This window comes from Ruditapes philippinarum, unplaced genomic scaffold (assembly GCF_026571515.1).
Source record: "Ruditapes philippinarum isolate M1 unplaced genomic scaffold, ASM2657151v2 ctg123_1_1_1_1, whole genome shotgun sequence".
Classification (NCBI taxonomy): domain Eukaryota; kingdom Metazoa; phylum Mollusca; class Bivalvia; order Venerida; family Veneridae; genus Ruditapes; species Ruditapes philippinarum.
This window is the reverse complement of record NW_026864861.1, coordinates 162332-184759: the sequence shown is the minus strand read 5'-3', so window position 1 is coordinate 184759 and position 22428 is coordinate 162332. Positions and strand designations below refer to the sequence as shown.

The window sequence follows — 22428 nt, the reverse complement described above, 5'->3', positions numbered from 1 at the left end:
TTCAGACATTTTGTTTTTGTAACAGATATGCCTTATGGAAGGTTGGTGGTTCTGCTCAGGACGGTGCCAAGACGTTATGCCTGAATTAAAGGGGTACCTGAGGTATTTCTCTGGCAGTAAAGCTGGAAAGTTGCCCCTATGGTCTTTTAAGTGTTGGTGTGACTTAAAATATAAAAAAAAAACATTTATTGAAAAAAATCAAGTTTAATTCCTTACATCAAGTGTTCATCATCAAATATTATATCTCAAATGATAATGAAATAGGTAGCATCTTCTACATACAATTTTATAAAATATTATATTTCAGATCAAGATCTAGGTCACCACCATCGTCAAGGCAACAGAAACAGCCAATACAGGTCAGCAGTAGTACAAAAGCTCGTAGACTGTCATCTTCATCATCATCGTCAAGTTCTTCTAGTTCAAGCAGATCTCGGAGTCCAAATAAAAACAAGTATGTATAGCACTGAAAATATTGATCAAGAAATTACAGTGAAAAAATGTGCGGCTTTACTCCTAATATTTTTGTTATCATTAACAATTTAAAGTTTGATATCACCTAATGCTTTGAAAGTTAGATATGGATTGAGTTTATATAATAAAAACTTCTGTAAAAGTTTTCAAATATTTGGATTTATGATGATTTTCAAACATTATTTATGGAAAAGAATAATACTTTAAGGTATCACTAAAAATACAGAAAGAATAAGTGTGGTAAAATAACATGAATTGTAATTTTTAAATCAACTTTTCCAACATTCCAAGAATAGGTCGAGCAATTGTACTCACCCTGGTGTCGGTGTCACACTGTGGTTTATGTATTAGCATGCAAGTTGGTTTCTCCAAAACTACTGAATGGACTCACTGGGTAGAAACTACATGCACTTACTTGAAAGCATTATAGTTCATCTCAGTGCAAGGTCCATTAACTCTAACCTTGATTTGTACAGAATTATGGCCCTTTTTGAACTTGAATCTTGTTTTACTATCAAGCATTTAGAATAGTCTAACACATTGTCATACAGTTCTTGTTTTACTGTCAAACATTTAGAATAGTAAAGCATGGTGTTAAACTGTTCTTGTTTTAATTCAGGAAAAGAGGGTCATCATCTAGTTCAAGTTCCAGTTCAAGAAGTAGATCAAGGTCTCCAGAGAAGAAAAAGAAAACCATCCTAAGGTAAGAAAAAAACAAACATCCTAAGGTTAGAAAAAGAAAACCATCCTAAGGTTAGAAAAAACAAACATCCTAAGGTTAGAAAAAGAAAACCATCCTAAGGTTAGAAAAAACAAACATCCTAAGGTTAGAAAAAGAAAACCATCCTAAGGTAAGAAAAAACAAGCATTTTAAGGTAAGAAAAAGAAAACCATCCTAAGTTAGAAAAAGAAAACCATCATTAGGTAAGAAAAAGAAAATCATCAAATGTATCTGCATACGTCAAATTTCGTTACAAAATTACTCACGGGGTGGGGGAAATAAAATCACGTGTACCAAAAAATTGAGTCGGTGACCCCCTAATTTTTTTAGTTATTTTGACTAAGTATACATTTTAAAGGACGTTCAAAGAAAAAAATCAAAAATTTATTTCAGGAATTTTTCAATAAGCCGCTTTAAAGCCGAAAATTGTGGCTAAACTGAACGTCAAATTTTACACAAAATTGACAATTTTCTTTCCATTTCTCAAACAATTTTCAGCGTAAAACAATAAATTTTATATCTGCTAAAAGGAAAAAATAATTTCAGATGAATGCTGTAGGATTTAAGATATTTTGTCCGCCAATGGTGTTGAAATACCCCTAACAGTTGCCAAAGATACGCAACAACGTCATGTTAAAAAACAGGCTTTGATGGTCAACTTTGACGTTATTTGTACAAAAATTGGCTGAAACTTTTAAAATAAAATCAACAAAATCCAATCAGAAATATGGTAATCTTTTGGCATTTCAATTTTCAAGACGCTACTCAAAAGTTTGCAAAGTGTAGCGTTCTACCTTAAGTTACTCTAATGACCAAGCTTCTGTTTGCTTACAAAACACCTTTTTATGAGCATTTGTTTCTGTGCCATAGTGACACAACTTCTTTGTTTCCATGAATGCAGGAAGAGGACAGGGAATGCTGGAAGGTCAGGGTCAAGTTCCAGAAGCAGGTCAAGGTCACTGTCACCAAAGAGGGTCAAGAAGAAGTCACCAGAAATGTGAGTTCTTAATGTAATAGTTGGGTAGTGAATTCATTTGTCACAAGTGATTTTGAATACTGATAGGAAGTCTTGCACACAACATGATAATCAGTTTGGAAACCTGGAAAAATATGTACAGTAAAAATATATATTCACTTATCAGAAGCCTGAAGTATGTAAGAGTGTTTCCAAGGTTTAATTGAAAAGATTTTGGAATTTTCAAACATTGAGATTTATATATTTTCCTACCTTGTATAAATCTAAAATCAATAAAGCTAGATCTGAAGCTTAATTGGAAGACTTCACTTGTCTTAACTAGACTAAAAATGTATGTCTATAAGTATATATTACATGTGAAACAGTCAAATATATATTATGTCAAATTTTATTTGTTTTTCAAGTTCTCCTAAAGATGATATCAAGCAGAAGGTTCCAGAGAAACAGATTGAAGAGGTCAAGAAAATGTCACCATCAAGGTCATCTGCTTCAAGGTCAAGGTCACCAAGTCCTGCGCAAGCTGAAGTTGAAAAAACTTCTGACAAAAAACCAGATGTGTCTGAACCAGCACAAGAGTATGTCTAGTTTACATAATAAATTGCTGAATAGAATTTTAAGGTGGTTGGGTGTCCATGGCCAATTGGTTGTGGTCGCCCCTCACCACTGTTGGTTCAAATCCTGACAGGGATTTTGGATTCTTTCATGTGAGGAAGCTATCCAGCTAGCTTATGGAACATCAGTGGTTCTACTCAGATTCCCGTTTGTGACTGAAATAATGCCCCTGAGGTATCCACCAGTAAAAGCTGGAATGTTGCCATATGACCTATACTGTGTTGCTGTGATGTAAAACCCAATCAAAACAAACAAAAAACAAATTTTAAGTTGGTAAAAGTTCTTATGAAAAACATTTTTAGAAATTTAAAAAGTGGTTCCTTGGAGCTAATCCTTTACAAGTGTATACATGTATAATGTTTATTAATAATTATACATACATACTATTACCTGTACCGATTATTCTTTAATCATTACTGCTGAAACCAAAAGTGAGTAGCCTTTGCCAGCAATAATTATAGAGCCAGTTCAGCCTGCTGTACTAGTTGTTAAGTCCAACCAGACTTTATATTATTGGCCAAGTTTCTTAATTGTTTTCTCTTTCTCTCAGGCCTATGGAGACAGTGCAAGAGAAACCGGCACCCAAGGATTCTGAGGAAAAGGTAAGTGTAGCCTACCAATTATTATTTTGCTAAAACATTAACCTTTATCAACAGAGAAGGAGTTTATCCAATTAGTATGTCAATCTAAAATTCTCTTTATGAATAATCAAGACCTAATTTATGGATTAATGTGTATTACATACAATACAAATGAAATGCATTGTTTATAAAATATATTAATTGATTAGAAAATGTATTCACTATTAACAAGTCTGTATTGTAAAGAAGTAAAAGTTATAAGTTTAGAATGAATATCACTTAATGTTTAAATCTTTCCTATAATCTATTTTCTTAGTTCCAGTTTTCAAAGAAAAAAGTTGAGCCATTGTTACAATTGTGTTGTCAGCAGTGGTTAACCTTAGTGTTATTTTCTTTGAAAACTATGAAATCTAGTTTCTTCAAATTTGTAATGCACGTTCTTATTAAATATTCATGACAAATTTTAAAGGTCAAATGAAGCTAAAGTTTATTTTTGCAAAGTTATTTTCCTTTTCACAACAAATTATATTTAATTGAAACTTGAAAAACTTCTTCACAATTATGACCAGTAAAGTCTTCTTTCAAGACATTTTGCAGAATTTGACCCCATTTCTACTTTACCTTTATTGTACTACCCAGTTCTGAGAAAAGTAGTGTGTACTGTCAAAGGACGGAACTGTGTGACTTTAGTTCTGTTGTTTTTTTCTGATTTAAATTTTCTGATTCTAAATAAATGAAGCTGTGACCAGAACTCTTTATTGTCTTTTTTTGTGTGTCAATCTGTATCACTAAAAAAATAGATCAAATAGGTTGGTAAATGTGCGCAAACTTCTTCTATTCAGCTCTATTCTCATTCAATTAATAGGGGAATTTTGTTTTTCAAGATTTCCGAAAATTGAAGATTTTACTAATTTGACTATTTTAAGTGCTTCATCTTAAAAAACTGTTCTGCATTTTATGGGGAAAAATGTACTTTAGTAGATGTTTTTCCCAAGTAAATTTCTAAAATTGAAAGTCATCACAGAAAAAAATACAGAAAAGAATTTGTTAAAAACTATTTACAATTTCATTTGTTTTTTGTTTTCCTACTGATTTTCTGTAATACAAAACAAAATAGATGTTTTGAATGTATCAGCTTCATTTATTAACTTTATAAATGTTGTTATTCTATCTTAAATATACACGTATACCTTAATGAAAAGGATTGTTTTAATTATCAATTCAATTTCATGTTTACAATTAAAATATCAAACTCCTTCTCTTTGTCAAACACTATTTGTAATTATGCTCTAGTGTAAGAGACGTTTAGTCCGAGGTTGATCCAGGGACCTGTTAGAGCGCAGTTGTCTCCCCTGTTTTGCCAAAATCCAGTGCCAGCATTATGACCTGTCGAGATATATTTATCCCCAATGAACCCAACAGATCAGGGAAACAGATGGAGGATGTTGTGTGTGGAAATAGATAGGACTTGTAGAAAAAAGTTATACTTTTTTTTTTCATGGAAATTTTTGTAAATGAGTGAAGTGAAGTTTCACAGAACTATCAATGAAGTGTTTATTAAAGGACATGTAATGTTCAAGAAATGTGAAATTTATCACTGGAATTATGTATGTTGCTAGAGAAAAGAAGTCATGCATTGGACATACAGTGTTTTGCATAAAAAAGGCTCAATTTGTAAAATATGACTAAGTCATTGTTTGAAATGGAAAGGAAAAATTACTCATAAAAAGTCTTCATATGAGGTGTTCATAACAAAGAGTTCCAAAGAGAGACAATTTAATGTGTTGAAATCTCTACTGTGACATTTCCATAATTGGAAGGCTTTGAATTTCAACAACAACAACAACAAAATATACCTTTGCACAAGGACTATTTCATTGTTTTGGCCCTCAGATTTTCTACTTTAAAATGTTGGACACTTACGATTGTGCTATCTTGGAAATACATATATATTGGACACCCTAAATAGTTATAAAAAATGGACTTAGAATACATGTATTTAATTGGTTGCATGCTTGAATAATACTGAAATTATTCGGGATCAAACAGAAGCTCTCATTTGCTGGATGAAGGGTTCATTGGGTCGAAAATGCACTGGTACCCGATATTAAGTCCAGTTTTATCCCCTACAACATGGAGTGCCGGGCTCAAGTACAGCAACAACAACAGGGAAAGCGTGCAATGATAGTGTTGGTATAGGATATAACATTCCATGTTGTTTAAAATGCTTTAACATAACGTTCTTTTTTTACAGGACAATTATACCTGTTACCGGGCAGGCCACAAGCTGACTCTAGATGGGAAATATTGACACATTTATCCAAAAAATATATCTATTTTATATGTCATAGATAACATTTATTTAAGAGATTTTAAATTTGGAAAGTTTACATACAGTTTTAAAGACTGAACTTTGTTAAGTGGTTACTCTGATTAGTAAAAATAATTCACTTATGTCTATATCAAAAATGTACGACATCGATTCATATAGTGCCTTTATAGAATTTTTTTTGATTAAAGCATAGATATATATACATATAGTACATGTTAGTTAAACTGTACTGAAGCATTGTGTTGTATGGCTATATTTTAGGTGAGTGTGGAACAGAGTACAACTGACATCCAACAACCTGAGGTCAAGGTCACTAAGAAGATTTCACTCAACAGTAAGCATCTTGCATTTGTTAAATGTATCCATTTCTGCATTTTAAAACCCAAGTTATTACTTTAAAGCCCAAGTTTTCTAACTGTAGACTTATTTCTTTCTACCGTGTTCAACTCCTACATTCTCGAGATAATTTCATAACAACTAAACTATCATGTAAGCATTGTAATCAAGTGTCCTGGTGCATATTGTTGGGACTTTGTGATTTTATTATTGGGGCTCATGTTTAAATTTACTTTAAATGTTATTTTTAAGTTCAAATACAGAAGTTCTTTATTTCTAGTCGTTATAACAATTATATTGTTGTTTCTTTAAAGTAAAATAAGATTATTGAATTAAGAAACTAATGTTAGCGGCACATTACATACATCATTAATACAAAAGTACACAGTTGATGAAACTGTTTGTTCATATACAGCGAGTAATATACAAATTTCAAGTAAAATACATAAATTTAAAAGTTTCAAGACTAAATCTTTTTGTGAAGCACTTCTATACTAGTATATGATAGTGGTGGTTGTGGTTGTTTTAACTTCGAATCACGGCAGTAGGCCAGGTTGAACTTACAAGAGCTCAGCTCAGCCATGGCATCGTTCATGGACAGACTGTCAAGCAGTTTACCAGTACTAGTTGCCTTCTTTTTTGCAAGGAACTGATAACTTCTGTACATGCTAGAGCATATGGACAGAGTGAATGACTGTAGAAAGGATTTCATGATCAATCACAAGGAAAGTGACCAGCATCATCTGGGAATCGAACCCGGGTCGCCAGATTCACAGTCCAACGCTCTACATATTAAGCTAACAGGACGGCTTTTCAGTATGTACATGTATTATCTTCCAGAATGTCATCCCAAAACTTGTTCTGAAATCATTAATTAAATTTCAATATTCAGGCCCCCAAACTTTAAATTATTTTTTTCAAACTGTAGGGAAAACCATTGACGATGCAGGGAAGGCCGCAGAAGATGTTGAGAAAGTTGATGTAGGGGATAAAGTAGCGGAGGAGAAGCCGGCTAAGAAGAGGAAGTGGGGATCCCGCACAGCTTCAACCACACAGAAAACTAAAAAAACTTCAAGTATTCCTATTTCTACTGAAAGTCTAAAGGTATGTCTAATTTGTGTTAACTTAAAGCTTTATTATTTGTATTATTTTTAAGTTGATAATGGTTTTAAGAGAACATCAATATTTCAATATCATTTCTATGGATTTTGAATATAGATATACAGCACTTTGTCAATAAGTCAGTTTTCCTAGTTATTTATAAGTGTTTGGTCTTTTTGTCCTTTAACTAGGGTCTTATACCAGATATTAAACCTTCATTGAAACTGGCACCTGAACCAGTTATGGAAGATGAAATGGATTATGAGGATGATACAACTACCACGGAGCAAGTGGTTACGGAGCAGGAAGATACAAGATCAGTGAAAATTCAAAGGACAGTTACACAGGTAATTATTTGATGTGAAACTGATACATAAAACATGGAGTAAAAAAGCTACAGATATTTTTGCATGGAAGTCAAAATAATACTTTGTTTACATTTCGTGTATAATTCTTTCATGGCATGTAGTTATGTCTAATACTAAATGCTATCAACCTTATTATTCATTGTGTTACAGACCTTCCATTATTGACCAATTCACTTTATATGTTATACGACTTATTTTTGTCTTTGTTCTAAAGATGAAAAAACTCATTCGTTTCTGAGGTTTTATTTGCCTTTAAATGTTACAGCTGTACAATGATACAAAATTTTGCTTTTGAAGTAGATTAATTTACATATCATAATAAATTTTTATAATTGTACATTTATGCATGAATAATGGGTACTTCTGATGACAGATAATTAGTTTTCTGAAATCTTAGATCATTAAAATCTCATTCAAATGTTTAACTTAATCACATGTCGCATTTTTTCACGACATGTTACTGTCTACCATTGTTTAATAAATCATGCATTGTATCTCAAGGAAACAGTTGGTCTTACTTATGGAATAGAGAAAAACTGTCTTGCACTCTGGTTTGCCTATTAGTAACCAAAAAGTTAATTTAAGGTTGATTTTTAGACACTGTTTGGCATGCCCATACAGTATTAGAAGGTATATTATACTCTTTAGAAAACTTACAGAAGTTCAAATTTATCTGTTCCATCCAGTGTTTCAAATGTTGTTAATTGCCGTCTTCATTACAAGCTATACATGTACCTTTATATATGTATATATTAATCTTGGGGTACCTTATTTAAGGATGTGAAAAAAGATGCAGATTCTGATGAGAATGATTCTGAAGGTGAAGTAGACAAAGATATAAGGGAAGTTAAACCTAAAGATGCATCCGGTGATGAAAGTGGTGAAGATGATAGCAATGATGGTAATGAAGTTAAGACAGATGTCACAGTAGAAATTAAGGAGGAGAGATCGATGGAGGAGGGACCTGTTGAAGAAGGGGAGGAGTCAAAGGTTAAAGAGGAGGTCAAACAGACAAAAACTGTTACAGTTACTAAAGTGAAAAAGGAGAAAAGGGATAAGAATAGTAAGTTTTAAGTTATTTGAGCATTGTCTGTTTGAGAAGCTCTGCTTTCCTATTGGTGAAACTTGCTCTTAATAAAGGCAAGGGTGTAATATTCTTATTTTAAACTATGTATTTAACATATTATATCGTCAGAGAAATAACTGATGTTTTGGCATTATTATGTCAATATTTAGAAATGAAGGTCAAAAGGAGTTTTGTGTTGAGTTCTAGGTTAGACTGGAGTGTATAGTTTGATTCAAGGATTTTTAGCTCACCTGTCACAAAGTGACAGGGTGAGCTTTTGTGATCGCTTTTCGTCCGTCGTCCGTCCGTTGTCCTTAAACTTTAACTTTAAATGACATCTCCTCATAAACCACAAGGCCAATTTCATCCAAACTTCACAGGAATGTTCCTTTGGTGGTCACCTTTAAAATTGTTCAAAGAATTTAATTCCATGCAGAACTCTGGTTGCCATGGCAACCGAAAGAAAAAACTTTAAAAAAACCCACATTGATTTTCCCTATATGCATATAGTAAAAACTTTTAAAAATCTTCTTTTAAAGAACTCAAAGAGCTTAGAGCTTAGATATTTAGCATCAAACATGTTCTTACAGGTGTCTATCAAGTTTGTTCAAATAAAAGCCCTGGGGTCAAAATTGGCCCCGCCCCGGGGGTTATAGATTTTCCTTATATGTGTATAGCAGTAACTTAAAAAAATCTTCTTTGAAAAAAACCAAATAGCTAGAGTTTAGATATTAAGCATGAAACATCTTCTAGTGAGTGTCTACAAAGTTTGTTCAAATAAAAGCCCTGGGGTCAAAATTGGCCCCACCCCGGGGTCATTGATTTTCCTTAAATGTGTATAGCAAAAGCTTAAAATCTTCTTTGAAAAAACCCAAATAGCTAGAGTTTATATATTAAGCATGAAACATCTTCTAGTAAGTGTCTACAAAGTTTGTTCAAATAAAAGCCCTTGGGTCAAAACTGGCCCCGTCCCAGGGGTGTCATTGTTTTTAACTATATGTTTATAGTAAAAACTTTAAAAAATCTTCTAATAAAAAGCCCAATGAGCTAGAGCTTAGATGTTTAGCATGAAACATCTTCTTACGGGTGTGGGGGGATATATACAGGTGAGCGACCTCAGGGCCATCATGGCCCTCTTGTTTAGACAATAAGTTCACATTCACCTTGTTGGAAGGAAATGCTTATAGTTTATTGACTTATCTATAAAAGCGATTATATGCAGTGACAAATTAGCTTTAAGTTTATGAGTCATACAACATAGGGTCCTGTATATGTTAGATAAACTAATCATGATCGTTTTCTGTTTCCAGAGGAAATTAAACTGATCAGACGCCTCGACTCTGGTGGATCTACCTTAGTTAAACCTGATGAACCAATCAGATCAGAGCGATCTCCATCCCCAGCTCGAAACCCAGCCAGTAAGATAATACATATCAGGAACTTAGTACGGCCGTTCACCGTGAACCAGTTAAAAGAACTCCTAAAACGTAATGGGAACTTGAACGAAGAACTGTTCTGGATTGATAAGATCAAATCCCATTGCTTTGCAGTGGTAAGTGCTTTAATGATAACATGTATGTAAATGAAATATAAAGAGGATATTTGTTTGTTTGTGTGTAAGATGAAATTTTTTTTCATCGAGTGGGCTTTAAAAACAGTATTCTCACGAGTGGCGTAGCCACGAGTGAGAATACTGTTTTTAAAGTTCACGAGATGAAATAAAATTACATCTTACACAACAAACAGACAAATTTTCTTTTTATTTTATACTTTTAAACAAGTTAAAACGAAATTTCCATAATTTTAACGTTAATATTAAAATCTGTTTCCCCCATTGAGAGCCCCATTTAGAGGGAATTTCTCATTAAAAACAAGAACTCTTGAGCTTAAAAATAAGTCCGCCAATCAAGGTTAAATGACGGTGATATTTATTCATTTTATTAAAAAAATATGAATTATCCCTTGTTTTAATAATAAGAACAAACAATTCTTGTAGGAGAAAAAGTCCAACCATCCATCCATATTTCTGTTACTTACTGCGAATTTATATTAGACCTGGCTTTGTAAAATGTAAGCGGCAGCAATTTTTTAAAGTTGTGTTTTTCATGGGAGGAAAATAATTGTGTAAGATTCAGAAGGATATAATTTGGATTTGTTAGTCATACACCTTTTTAAAAGAAAGAAAACTTATTTGAGGATTGTAACAGACAAAAAATAAGTGTTGACAGAAGTGAAAACATTCAGAAAAGGAGCTATAAAATGGAAAACTTGGAAGCTTGCTAAGGCATTGTAAGAAACGCTGGGTTGTTTTACTTATTTTACGAGTGATGGCTGTCAATGCTTTTCAATTTTTCATAAAGCATACGGCAGTTATTGCTCGTAGGATACTTTAATATGCCCAAATGTCATCAAGAGCAGTTTGGCATGGGGAAGGAATGTATTTTTCACACTGTAAAAACGAAACAAAAAAATTTAGAGACGAAATTTTGTGATTGGAATTTGAAGGAATAGAAGTAAGTTATCTCTCTTTATTACTTTTGACATTTAAGTTATTTATCTATTTCAGCTTTGCTATTTTTTTAATCATCCTGATATTGTCAGAATTGTCAGTAAAAATAAAATTGAGGTACCACATGGGGAAAATCTTAAAAAAAGTAGTTTCGTCATTTAAAAAAGTGAAATTATATTTTGATAATTTTCACTGTGAAATTATCAAATATAATTTTCACGGATAAATCAGTAATCCACTGAAAAGCATTAAATATAGTTTCTTTCCGTTTGATAATAGAAGTGTTTGAATGGATAATTATACATACACAGAAAATATGTGTTTGGCTGATACAGTTGTGCTCTGCTTTATTAGTTTGATCTTAAAAATTTCAATCCCTCAAATTACTATTGAACAGTTTCAATTTCAAAGCAGGTCAAGCGCTTTGAAGCATTGCATTGGTTAAGTGATAAATATACATATAAGATATTATGTTTTCTTGTTTTGAATAAATGTAATCTCACACAGTGAGAAATCTTACATTTTTAATAAAGTAAATGTGTAAGTAAAATGTATAGAAAATTTACTTTGAAGTTGTATATTCCTTTGATTCAAAATAAGTTATATTCTCTTTTTTAAGTGATTTAGGTTAAATCCTATTTACTTATGTCCAGTATTTCATTAAACCTTTAGGATAAAGGCAGAAAAAATATTTTGTAACCAGTTTAAGGCCAGACTTACCCTGCACATTTATGTAATTTGACGAAGAACTTTACCAATCGATGAGATTTTGCATTTAAAAACACATGTAATTAATTTTTGACATATTGAGTTACACAAAATTAGATGTGTAAAGTCTACATAGCATAAAATGAAACATAGAGTTTGATTTTTTTACAGTATGAAACAGAAGAAGAAGCCATTGAAGCTAGGAAAGCTTTACACAATACAACATGGCCACTTTCTAATCCTAAAACACTCATTGTGGACTTTGGCTCAGAGGAACAAGTAAGTTAATAGTTTTGTTAATACAGTAGAATTTCTATGAGTCGAACTTCGATTAGTCAATTTTCACGATGTTTCAAAGTAAAATGAAAGTCCTGAGTTTTCTTTAATATATTCCTTATTAAAACCTATCAACTCTTTGATGTGTCGAAGATTTTTTGTGGTCCGTCCGTATAGAATAAATCAAGTTCTATTTACCACAAATAAGTCGAAGTCCTTAGGTTATTTTGACACCTTCAAGCTGGAGATGTTTTTCACACCTTTTCTGGCCACAAGGTGATTTCTGATCAACTAGTATGTCTGATAAAAAGCTTTAATTCTTATCATTCAAATTGTAGTTGTATTTGTAAACAGTAAGAACTACTTTCAGTTGAGAACTTCCGTGACCTGGTGTCACGTGATAATCACACTTACTATAAGTTGGTTTAGTTATCACCCTTTAATTTTGGTACACCTTTTGTAATTTGCTTGTAAAGGTCAACAGCTCTAAATTTTTTCATGAAATTGAGACAACTTTATGGATCGAAGTCTTGATGTGTTGCTGTTTTACGCAAGTCCCTTCAACTTCGACTTACCAAAGTTCTACTGTATCTGAAAGATTTTATTCAGAATCAACTTATTTCACATTAATTTCCTGACAAAGTCCAGAATTACTAAGAAATTACTGAGGAATAGTGACATAATAAACCTAAAATTGCTTTTACATGACTTACATAATGATGTTACCATATCACTTGGTGATTAACATGTGATCCAGATAGTGTAAATTGTTAAGAAATTTATGTTGATGACTTAAAATTACTCACAATTAACCACTGGGTTTTAAAATGTCAGTAGTTAATTGGTTATATTTAATAGATAGGTAACTATGGCCTTATATGTTAATAATCATTTCATTCTCATGTTTCTTATATATTTTATACTGTGAGTATTCTCTGGCAGTTATATAAACTTTTTTTCGCAAAAGTGATTTCATATTTTTAGAAATAACTTCCCCTTTGTCAAATTTTTCTATTAATGTTAACTGTACAACTTTACTTCACAGATGGATTACTATAGAGGGGATGAGAAACCTATTCCAGCTCCAGACAAGAAGGAAAAGTCCTCTGTCAGGGAACAAAAACAGAAGGAGAAAGAGGAGAAACAGAGATTGATGCAGGAGGAACGACAGAAGGAAATAGAAAGAAGACAGAAAGAAAGAGAAAAGAGAATGAAAGAAAGATTGGAAAAAGAGGGACATGACAGGGCTAAGCCTGTTAGAGAATGGGACAAAGACAAGAAATCAAGGGAGGATTGGGACAGAACATTACAGAAATCTAGGTCAAGGTCACCAAGGGATCATAAAGGTCAAAGGTCAAGGTCAGGCTCTCCAGTAAGGGAGAAAAGACGGGATAGAAGCAGGGAGAGGAGTAGAGAAAGGGCTGGTAGAAAAGATAAAAAGAAAGGTAAGATTTATTTCTGATTGCTTCTAACTCTTGACCCATGACATTTCTTGTGTGGACTTTTCCAACTTCAATTTTTGGAACTGTCCAATTTGAAATTTGGGGATATCAAGATGAAAATAATAAGAAGATCAGCCAACAGTAAAGGGCCTGGACACTGGACATACTGTATTGATGGCTGTTTACTGGTTGCAAATGAGAAGAATTTCAGAAGGCACTTTGTCTTTCATTCTAATCCTATTTGTATGAATATTTGAAATGTTTTGTGTATATTGCATATTGTAACACATATATATGTACATTTATTTTTGAGAAATAAGATAAGTTTAAACTTATGGATTACCACATTTGGTTAAAGCTGAGTAAGGGTTATTAATATACATGTAGAAACATTTATAAAGTCATATAGTTAGTAATATTTTTCTAAATTTCAGTTATTTTTCTATCAATGTCTTATGTTTATACAGCCAGTGTTGTCATTATACCTTTCATATATTGTTTTGAAAGTATTAAATCACAAAGATTAATGTTGTAAAATTTTCTTGACCTTATTACAGATAGAGAATTTTAATGTGGCTATACTTCTTAGATTTAAGTCTTGCCTTGTGAATATTTCATTAAATGAATAATTTCCACAATATTTGTAATCTGACAGGTCTGGAGAAGAAGGAAGATGAGCCCCCTGCTAAGTTACTTGATGACTTATTCAAGAAGACAAAGATCACTCCCAGTATATACTGGCTTCCTTTAACAGAAGCTCAGGTATTGTTAAATAACCATATCAATATTTTAATGATATATTGTATATGATTGACAATAAAATAAGCGTCTATTTTGAATTTGAATTATCATCTCAACAATTTAAAGATACATAATGTGTCCATTCTGAATGTTAGAGCATCAATCTGTATCATTCTGTTTGTTTTGGTTTAACAGTGACACTTTGACACATTACTGGTCATATTGTCCCTATATCTGTTTCAGTTTAACATTTTAGAATTTGTAATGCATAAAGGTAATCAGGTAAAATAAGGGTTAATGCCATTAACTTTGAATAGTGTTACATAATATAATGAATATATATATAGTCTTAAAAGTTATCTTTTCGAATATTAATAGTTTAAAGAGTTATCTGTTGGAATATTTATAGTTTAAATAGTTATCTATTGAAATATTTATAGTTTTAAAGAGTCTATTCAAATATTTTAGTTTTAAGAGTTATTTATAAGAATATTTATAGTCTAAACAGTTGTCTATTCAAATATTTTATAGTTTAAAGAGTTAATATTCACATCATCATAGAACTTTCTTATGTTTTTATAATTTAACTATTGTGACATTTTCAGATTGCTGAGCGTGAGAAGTTTTGGAAGACAAGGCCATTATTGAGACAAAAGCAGGAGGGAGATCGGGTCAGTCCAATGAGGGAAGTACCAGAAGGTGAGAGGCCTGTTGCCAGGAGACGACAGACAAATAGTCCACTTGCTAATAGAAAATTATCTCAGGTAAGCATACGTCTCCAAGTCAAGTCTTTGCCTAAAATAGTGTACACAAGTCTTTACATAAAATAGTGTAACAGAAATCTTTGCTTATATTTCTGTGCTATTTACTAATTAGAATCGGTTAAAACTCTGCCAATGTTCTTTAGGTTACATATTTATAGGAAGTGTTGTATAGCAGGCTTACAGTGCTAATAATGACACTTTGCTCACATTAATTTGATATTTTGCTTGTTTAATGTATTTGTGATCTCATTCATTATTTACAATGGGGCATCTGTGGCCGAGTGGTTAAGGTCGTTGACTTCAAACCACTTGCCCCTTACCGCTGTGGGTTCGAATCCCGATAGGGACTTTGGATTCTTTCAAGTGAGGAAGCTATCCAGCTAGCTTACGGAACGTCGGTGGTTCTACTCAGGTGCTCGCCCGTGCCTGAAATAATGCACGGAAGGGCACCTGAGGTCTTCCTCCACCAGTAAAGCTGGAACGTCGCAATATGACCTATACTGTGTCGATGTGACGTAAAACACAAATCAAACAAACACTATTTACAAAATATGTTTAACTTAAAATTAGATTAAACGTATTAATAAGAAATAAAATCAAAAGCTGCGATGAATTTTTGTTTTACAGGAAGGTGTTGGTGATAGAGGTAGAGGCCGCAGGCCATCTCCAGAAAGACGCCGCAGAGAAAGTAGTCCTGATCCTCGAAGTAGGAGTGGCGGAAGGAGACGATAGATATAGAAAAAGTAGTGCAACATTATTATTTTTTATTCATTTTGATAAGACTACTGACAAAAAATATGAGAATTTACGACACGTCTTTTGTCATAGTGCAAAAATCTGCAAACGTATGAATATAAGGCAGCAGATTTGGTATACATGTACCTTGTTTCTAAATGCTGTCACATTTTTAACAGTTTCTTCTACAGTATAATATAGCAAGAAAGGCTATCACTAAAGATATACAATGCAGTTTGTTTCATACTGTATTTCAGTTCAATTATATAGTTTGTATTGCTTTTTAAACTTTACATGGTAAAAAATTACTGTGAAATTATCGTAATAGTTTGTGCAGGCAGCAATATTTTTTTTAAAAATTTGTCAAGTATGAATTTGATATTGTTTATTTTATTGATAAATTAAATATGCAGTGACAGTTGCAAGATTTTTTTATTGATAACTTACATTTTTTATTACTGTAAAAAAAATATGTATTGACTATTCAGCCCGTTGTCAGCAACAAACTTGAACAATGTGTGCTATGAGCTAGTAAAAATCAATATAGTCATTTAAAATGGGCTTTAAATTGCAAAATAATGAAAGAAAACAAAAGTTAAGAATGCATTTACTTATCGAATATTTATAATTGCTAGATCGCACAGTTCATTCCAATATGACCCTTTAAATTGAGGGTATATAGATATTTATTTACATGTTATTTTACTATTAGAAAAAACAATTATGTTCATACTTACAGATGAAGATTATGTGTTGTTACTTAAGACTGATATTTGTTTTTCCAACACAGTTTATGTTAAAGGATATAAAGCTGTATCTGAAATATTTTTAAACATTAAAACTTTATTGTTTCTATAATCTTATGGCCCATTTGAAAGTTGTAGAATAGAATGTCTCCATTATTAGACACATAATTATGAATATTGTATAAAAACAGAATAAAATTTTCCAGAACAAAATATTTTTTGGCTATTTCAAGAAGAGTTTTGTCTGTTTAGCAATGATTTTGTGTATAAGCCTTTCAATTTTAAGGCAGTTTAGTACCATATTTATTTCTGTCATACAAGCATTTAGGAAGTATTTTCTTTTAAAATTTGAACAATAATTTTTGCAGTAGATATGTAGTATCATACACTTTAAAGGGACTCCACTGAGGTTTAAAAACCTAAAAACATAATATTTGAATTTTATTACATAAATGAGCTGGGGCACTTTAAACAGAAAAATATGCAACAATAGTTAGGAAATATATTTTGAAATAAATTAAAAATCATATTTTTATGCTTTTCTTTGCCCGAATTGGGTGAAAACACTTTTCATATTGGGTCATATTTTTACAATTTGAATAATTATTCTGGTAAAACGAAGTGGGCGAATGATCTGAAACTTTGCACAAAGATAAGTGGTCTTAACCTACATCAAATGGTACATTTATTTGAAAAAAATATTTTCAGTCCCATCATGTCAAAAAACCTCAGTGGAGTCCCCTTAACACCCCCTGAAGTAATGAGAAGCAGTAAGATGTTCATTCAGAAAAGTTTATATTCAGATGTGATTTATTACATCTGACATTAATCACTCAGCTGAAACATATGTATATATTCGTAAAAAAAAACCTTTATTTTTTTCATCAGTTTGTGACAAACTTCCAGTGTCTGACATTTTTCAGTATGTGACATTAACATTTTTAGAATAAAATAGTCTATCGTGACATCTGACTTGCGTCGAATCATATTCATTGTAAATTTTTCATTAATAGCTTACACTCGTATATTTTCATTGGTCAGTATCATTTCTATATTCAGAGATAACCAATCAGAAGCCGAGGATCAAGGCTATGTTGTATGATGTTGCATTATGGAAAAAAATAATAGATTATAGCAAAATTTTTGTTATTTGTAATTGGTTTTTTTTAACACTCGGCCAGCTTTATGTATAATAGTAAATCAACTATTATCCTTCATTGTGTTCCTTAGGTGATAAGAAATCTTTGGCAATATTGATATTCTTATTATTTAAAAAAAATTCTTTTGGCAGTTGGTTATACGACTGTATGATTGAGGCTTGTTTTGATAAGTAGGTATGTTAAAAAAAGATTCAAGGACATTTATCCCCTTGGACATTTGCCCTCTAAACATTTTACCCTATATTTTGCTGTGGTGGACATTTGCCTCATGCTGAGTATGTCTGGGTGGACTTTTGCCTCCAGAAACAAATTAAAGGGTGGAACATTTGCCTCCTTAAAAAAATTGAAGGGTGGAACATTTGCCTCCTTAAAAAAATTGAAGGGTGGAACATTTGCCTCCGGAAACAAATTGAAGGGTGGAACATTTGCCTCCTGAATAAAAGATTTTGAAGGGTGGAAATTTAACTTGTTTGATATATTTCTTCGCAGTTTGTTTCATTCCACGACTGTTTTCTTTAAGTTTGAGCAAATGTTTGTTCAAGCAGATTGAATGAAATAATAAAATAACAGTTTCTTCAGTGATCTTACACAAGTATTGGGTCCATTATGCTATAATTTTTTATTATGTTTGTAATAAACACAAATTTAAACTGCACAAAAATAAAGTTAAAGTTAAGGTATAGGCTTCTATGTTAGACTGTAAATATTTGAGGAAAGAGCACATATGTTTGTTAGTTTTTAGTTGTAGTTTAATTTATACTAGTAACATGAAGTATGAGGTATATCAGACTGGAGTTATTGAATAGTTTTATAAGAAAGTTTGTGTCATTACTGATAATATTCTTAATTATGGTTTGAAATTCTGGATACACATTGAGATAGATATATCATTTATGTACAATACTTGTTTATGCAATCAGCTATAGATTTTGAATTTTAAATGTTTATGTTTATATAAGATACATTAAAAGAGTAGAGATTCTTTGAAAGGACGTTTGAAAGACCTTCAAAAAAGGTGTCATAGTCTTGAAAGCTGAGTTTAATAGACATGCGGTACAGGTTAATTTGCTTTCACAAGTATTGTTAGATTTTTATAGGGTATTTAATGATGGCTATAGAACTTGTACTTTATTTTGTGCTCCCTTTATTTTAAGTGAGAAAGAAGCTGTATTGTAAACAAAATTTATTCACACCAGTTTATATATGATCTTATCAGATACCATTCATTTTGTTTCATTTTTATCTCCATTAGGCAATGTATTTGTATTACTCACATCTCATTTCTGTTGTTTTTTTAAAAAGTGAATAGATCTTTAATTGAAATAAACTTTATGACTATGATAAAATTTGTGTTGTTTTTAATTGTTTTCAGCTGGACCTTCAGCGCATATTTACTAACTTCTTAAATGTGAATTGCAAGGTCGAAGAAATTTATATGCAAAAAATCCTGAATTTTACTCTCTTTTTAGCTCACCTGTCACAAAGTGACAGGGTGAGCTTTTGTGATCGCTTTTCGTCCGGCGTCCGTCCGTCTTCCGTCCGTTAACTTTTGCTTTAAATGACATCTCCTCATTAACCACTGAGCCAATTTCATCCAAACTTCACAGGAATGTTCCTTTGGTGGTCACCTTTAAAAATTGTTCAAAGAATTTAATTCCATGCAGAACTCTGGTTGCCATGGCAACCGAAAGAAAAATCTTTAAATATCTTCTTTTAAACAACCCTAAGAGCTAGAGCTTAGATATTTGGCATGAAACATCTTCTAGTGAGTGTCTACCAAGTTTGTTCAAATAAAAGCCCTGGGGTCAAAATTGGCCCGGCTCCGGGGGGTCATTGATTTTCCCTATATGCATATAGTAAAACCTTAAAAAATCTTCTTTTAAAGAACCGTAAGAGCTAGAGCTTAGATATTTGGCATGAAACATCTTCTAGTTCATGTCTACCAAGTTTGTTCAAATAAAAGCCCTGGGGTCAAAATTGGCCCCGCCCCGGGGGGTCATTGATTTTCCCTATATGCATATAGTAAAAGCTTAAAAAATCTTATTTTAAAGAACCCAAAGAGCTAGAGCTAAGATATTAAGCATGAAACATCTTCTAGTGAATGTCTACCACATTTGTTCAAATTAAAGCCCTCGGGTCAAAATTGGCCCCGCCCCGGGGGGTCATTGATTTTCCCTATATGCATATAGTAAAAACTTAAAAAATCTTCTTTTAAAGAACCATAAGAGCTAGAGCTTAGATATTTGGCATGAAACATCTTCTAGTGAATGTCTACCAAGTTTGGTCAAATAAAAGCCCTGGGGTCAAAATTGGCCCCGCCCCAGGGGGTCATAGATTTTCCCTATATGCATATAGTAAAAACTTAAAAATTTTCTATTAAAGAACCCAAAGAGCTAGAGCTAAGATATTTAGCGTGAAACGTCTTTTAATGAGTGTCTACCAAGTTTGTTCAAATAAAAGCCCTGGGGTCAAAATTGATTTTCCCTATATGTATATAGTAAAAACTTTAAAAATCTTCTTTTAAAGAACTCAAAGAGATAGAGCTAAGATATTTAGCATGAAACATGTTCTAATGGGTGTCTACCAAGTATGTTCAAATAAAAGCCCTGGGGTCAAAACTGGCCCCGCCCGGGGGTCATTGATTTTCCTTATATGTGTATAGCAAAAACTTAAAAATCTTCTTTGAAAAAACCCAAATAGCTAGAGTTTAGATATTAAGCATGAAACATCTTTAAGTAAATATCTACAAAGTTTGTTCAAATAAAAGCCTGGGGGTCAAAACTAGCCCTGCCCCAGGGGTGACATTGTTTTTAACTATATGTGTATAGTAAAAACTTTTAAAATCTTCTTTTAAAAAACCCAATGAGCTAGAACTTAGATGTTTAGCATGAAACATCTTCTTATGGGTGTCTACCAAGTCTGTTCAAATAAACAAATAAAAGCCCTTGGGTAAAAATTGGCCCGGGGATGGGGGGGGGCTATATACAGGTGAGCGACCTCAGGGCCATCATGGCCCTCTTGTTGTTCAGTCTGATTAAAGTTCAGATTTACTGTATTTTACTTCTTATATGTAGTGTTACAGTAGCTAGTTATGAGCTGGTTCAAACAGATTGCTGTGTGCTCATTTTGCTACTGTGAGGCTGTTTCATATTCAAATTTATATATTAAAGACATAGAAGTAAAGCATAGTTTTAGCATAAACTATCCAATCTTCAGAGGTAGATGATTTAAATACAAGACGACTTGTCAACTTGACAATGGCGATTTTTATGAAGTTATTGTCTGCTCTATTTAAAAACATTTTGGATCTCTTGCTAATGTTTTGTATTTGTATGCTACAAAGTCTGAAAAGGATCTTTTGATGGGTTTGAGAATATTTGAGATTTCAAATATAGAATTGTTTTGAGTACATGTACGTACATGTACATGCATTTTTCACAAAAGCCTTACGATTAAGTCTTATAATTTGATAAATAAAATCATTTGTCACTTATTTCTCTAGGAACACAGTGTGAACTGTCTATGTGCTACATTAATAAAAATGCTTTCTTCTTTAAATAAATGTTAAAAACTCACCAATTTAAGTGACCATGGAAACTAGCAATTTGTTGAAAATAGTGGTACCTGAAGATCGAAACTATACTGAGATGGGAGCTATTAAACTAGCAAAGAAAATTTGAATGGCGCCACATTTTGTAATTCTACCCTCAATAACCAGCAATTATATAGTTGTTCACATTCCCTGAAACAACATTGATACAGTACATGATAGCATGAGTTACACTATAACTGTACATTTTGCATAGATTGTAAAGGGAACTGGGAGCTCTAGTTTAGAAATGAGTTTCATTTCAATAGTTTCTTTCTTCGTCTAAATATCACTTCTGGTCTGAGGCATAACATATTTTATACCTGGGCTTCTTAAAGAAGGTGATCTAGCTTTTGCTGATGGATTGCAAACTGAGATACTCTTTCCAGGATTATTTTTACTTTTGAGTGGATTAGCTTATGTAATAGGAGAATTTAACATTCATAGAAAGTTTAAAAACCCAATGAGCTACCAAAGGCCCTGGTTATAAGGTTCCAAGTTGGCAAGGGTAAATATATCAGACCTGTATCACATAAAATTAACAGTGATTTTAAAGAAAATCACAAACCCTCCCTCAAAATGTTGTGTTACAAGATGACAACGATAGTTTTATTCGTCAATAACTGCGTTTCTGCAAGAAGAAAACAAGCTGAATGAAACGCAAGGTAAAATTAGTTATATATCCAATTTATTCCTTGTCTGAGGTGTTAACTATTATGGTAAAACATTATTAAAGTTTATTAATAATGAATGAAGCTAGAAAATTAAGCTACGTATTTGAAGTTTCCATGTTTGCAAGATTGTGTACATTATTCGGATAAATTGTTTTCGGATAATTAATATTCCTATCCAATAATGATTAATCTATTTATCTTTTCATTCATTTAAAATGATGTGCAATGCAATTATGAGATAAAGTGCAAACTTTGTATTTTGCAGTGTATGTCATGTTTTGAATTGTTAAGATTGGTTTTAAAAACATGAATATTATGTGATAATTGTATGAGTCATTAATAAGTTATCTATCTACAGGCCTACTGGTTGGAGAGATAACCTCGACACATAGATAACCCCGACACTTGGTTTAATTTTTTTATTTGTCTTTTTTTTTTGTCAACAAATAGGCTTATGGTCATCTAGTAATGTATATAACATGTGTTTATGTTGACCGCAATTTTTTGTTACAAAAGC

The 22428-nt window shown here is 32.2% G+C and overlaps 2 protein-coding genes and 1 long non-coding RNA gene across 3 annotated transcripts; all 3 read left to right on the top strand.

The window, feature by feature from the left end:
* The first annotated feature begins 27 nt into the window (after window positions 1-27).
* On the top strand, window positions 28-2756 carry LOC132727060 (uncharacterized). Its single transcript, XM_060712470.1, has 5 exons — window positions 28-41; window positions 308-454; window positions 1094-1177; window positions 2097-2192; window positions 2576-2756. The coding sequence occupies exons 1-5, from the start codon at window positions 28-30 to the stop codon at window positions 2754-2756; spliced, it is 522 nt and encodes a 173-aa protein (XP_060568453.1).
* A 564-nt stretch (window positions 2757-3320) lies between these two features.
* On the top strand, window positions 3321-4858 carry LOC132727084 (uncharacterized). The gene is made up of 2 exons (XR_009625287.1): window positions 3321-3385; window positions 4658-4858. It is a non-coding gene; the product is annotated as an uncharacterized LOC132727084 (long non-coding RNA).
* Window positions 4859-5305: 447 nt separating this feature from the next.
* On the top strand, window positions 5306-16854 carry LOC132727083 (apoptotic chromatin condensation inducer in the nucleus-like). Its single transcript, XM_060712495.1, has 11 exons — window positions 5306-5557; window positions 5958-6030; window positions 6961-7136; window positions 7325-7480; window positions 8279-8564; window positions 9878-10119; window positions 11956-12063; window positions 13106-13505; window positions 14158-14264; window positions 14849-15007; window positions 15635-16854. Exons 1-11 carry the CDS (start codon window positions 5498-5500, stop codon window positions 15737-15739), a joined length of 1872 nt encoding a protein of 623 aa, XP_060568478.1. The 5' UTR covers window positions 5306-5497; the 3' UTR covers window positions 15740-16854.
* The last annotated feature ends 5574 nt before the right edge of the window (window positions 16855-22428 follow it).

Bases quoted from the DNA above. Each gene is read 5' to 3' on its own strand.
- LOC132727083 (XM_060712495.1), top strand. From the start codon at position 5,498: ATGGAGTGCCGGGCTCAAGTACAGCAACAACAACAGGGAAAGCGTGCA. The intron at 7,137-7,324 runs GTATGTCTAATT...TCCTTTAACTAG, and splicing joins TTTCTACTGAAAGTCTAAAG to GGTCTTATACCAGATATTAA. The intron at 15,008-15,634 runs GTAAGCATACGT...TTTGTTTTACAG, and splicing joins CTAATAGAAAATTATCTCAG to GAAGGTGTTGGTGATAGAGG.
- LOC132727060 (XM_060712470.1), top strand. The intron at 455-1,093 runs GTATGTATAGCA...GTTTTAATTCAG, and splicing joins CGGAGTCCAAATAAAAACAA to GAAAAGAGGGTCATCATCTA. The intron at 1,178-2,096 runs GTAAGAAAAAAA...CCATGAATGCAG, and splicing joins AAAAAGAAAACCATCCTAAG to GAAGAGGACAGGGAATGCTG.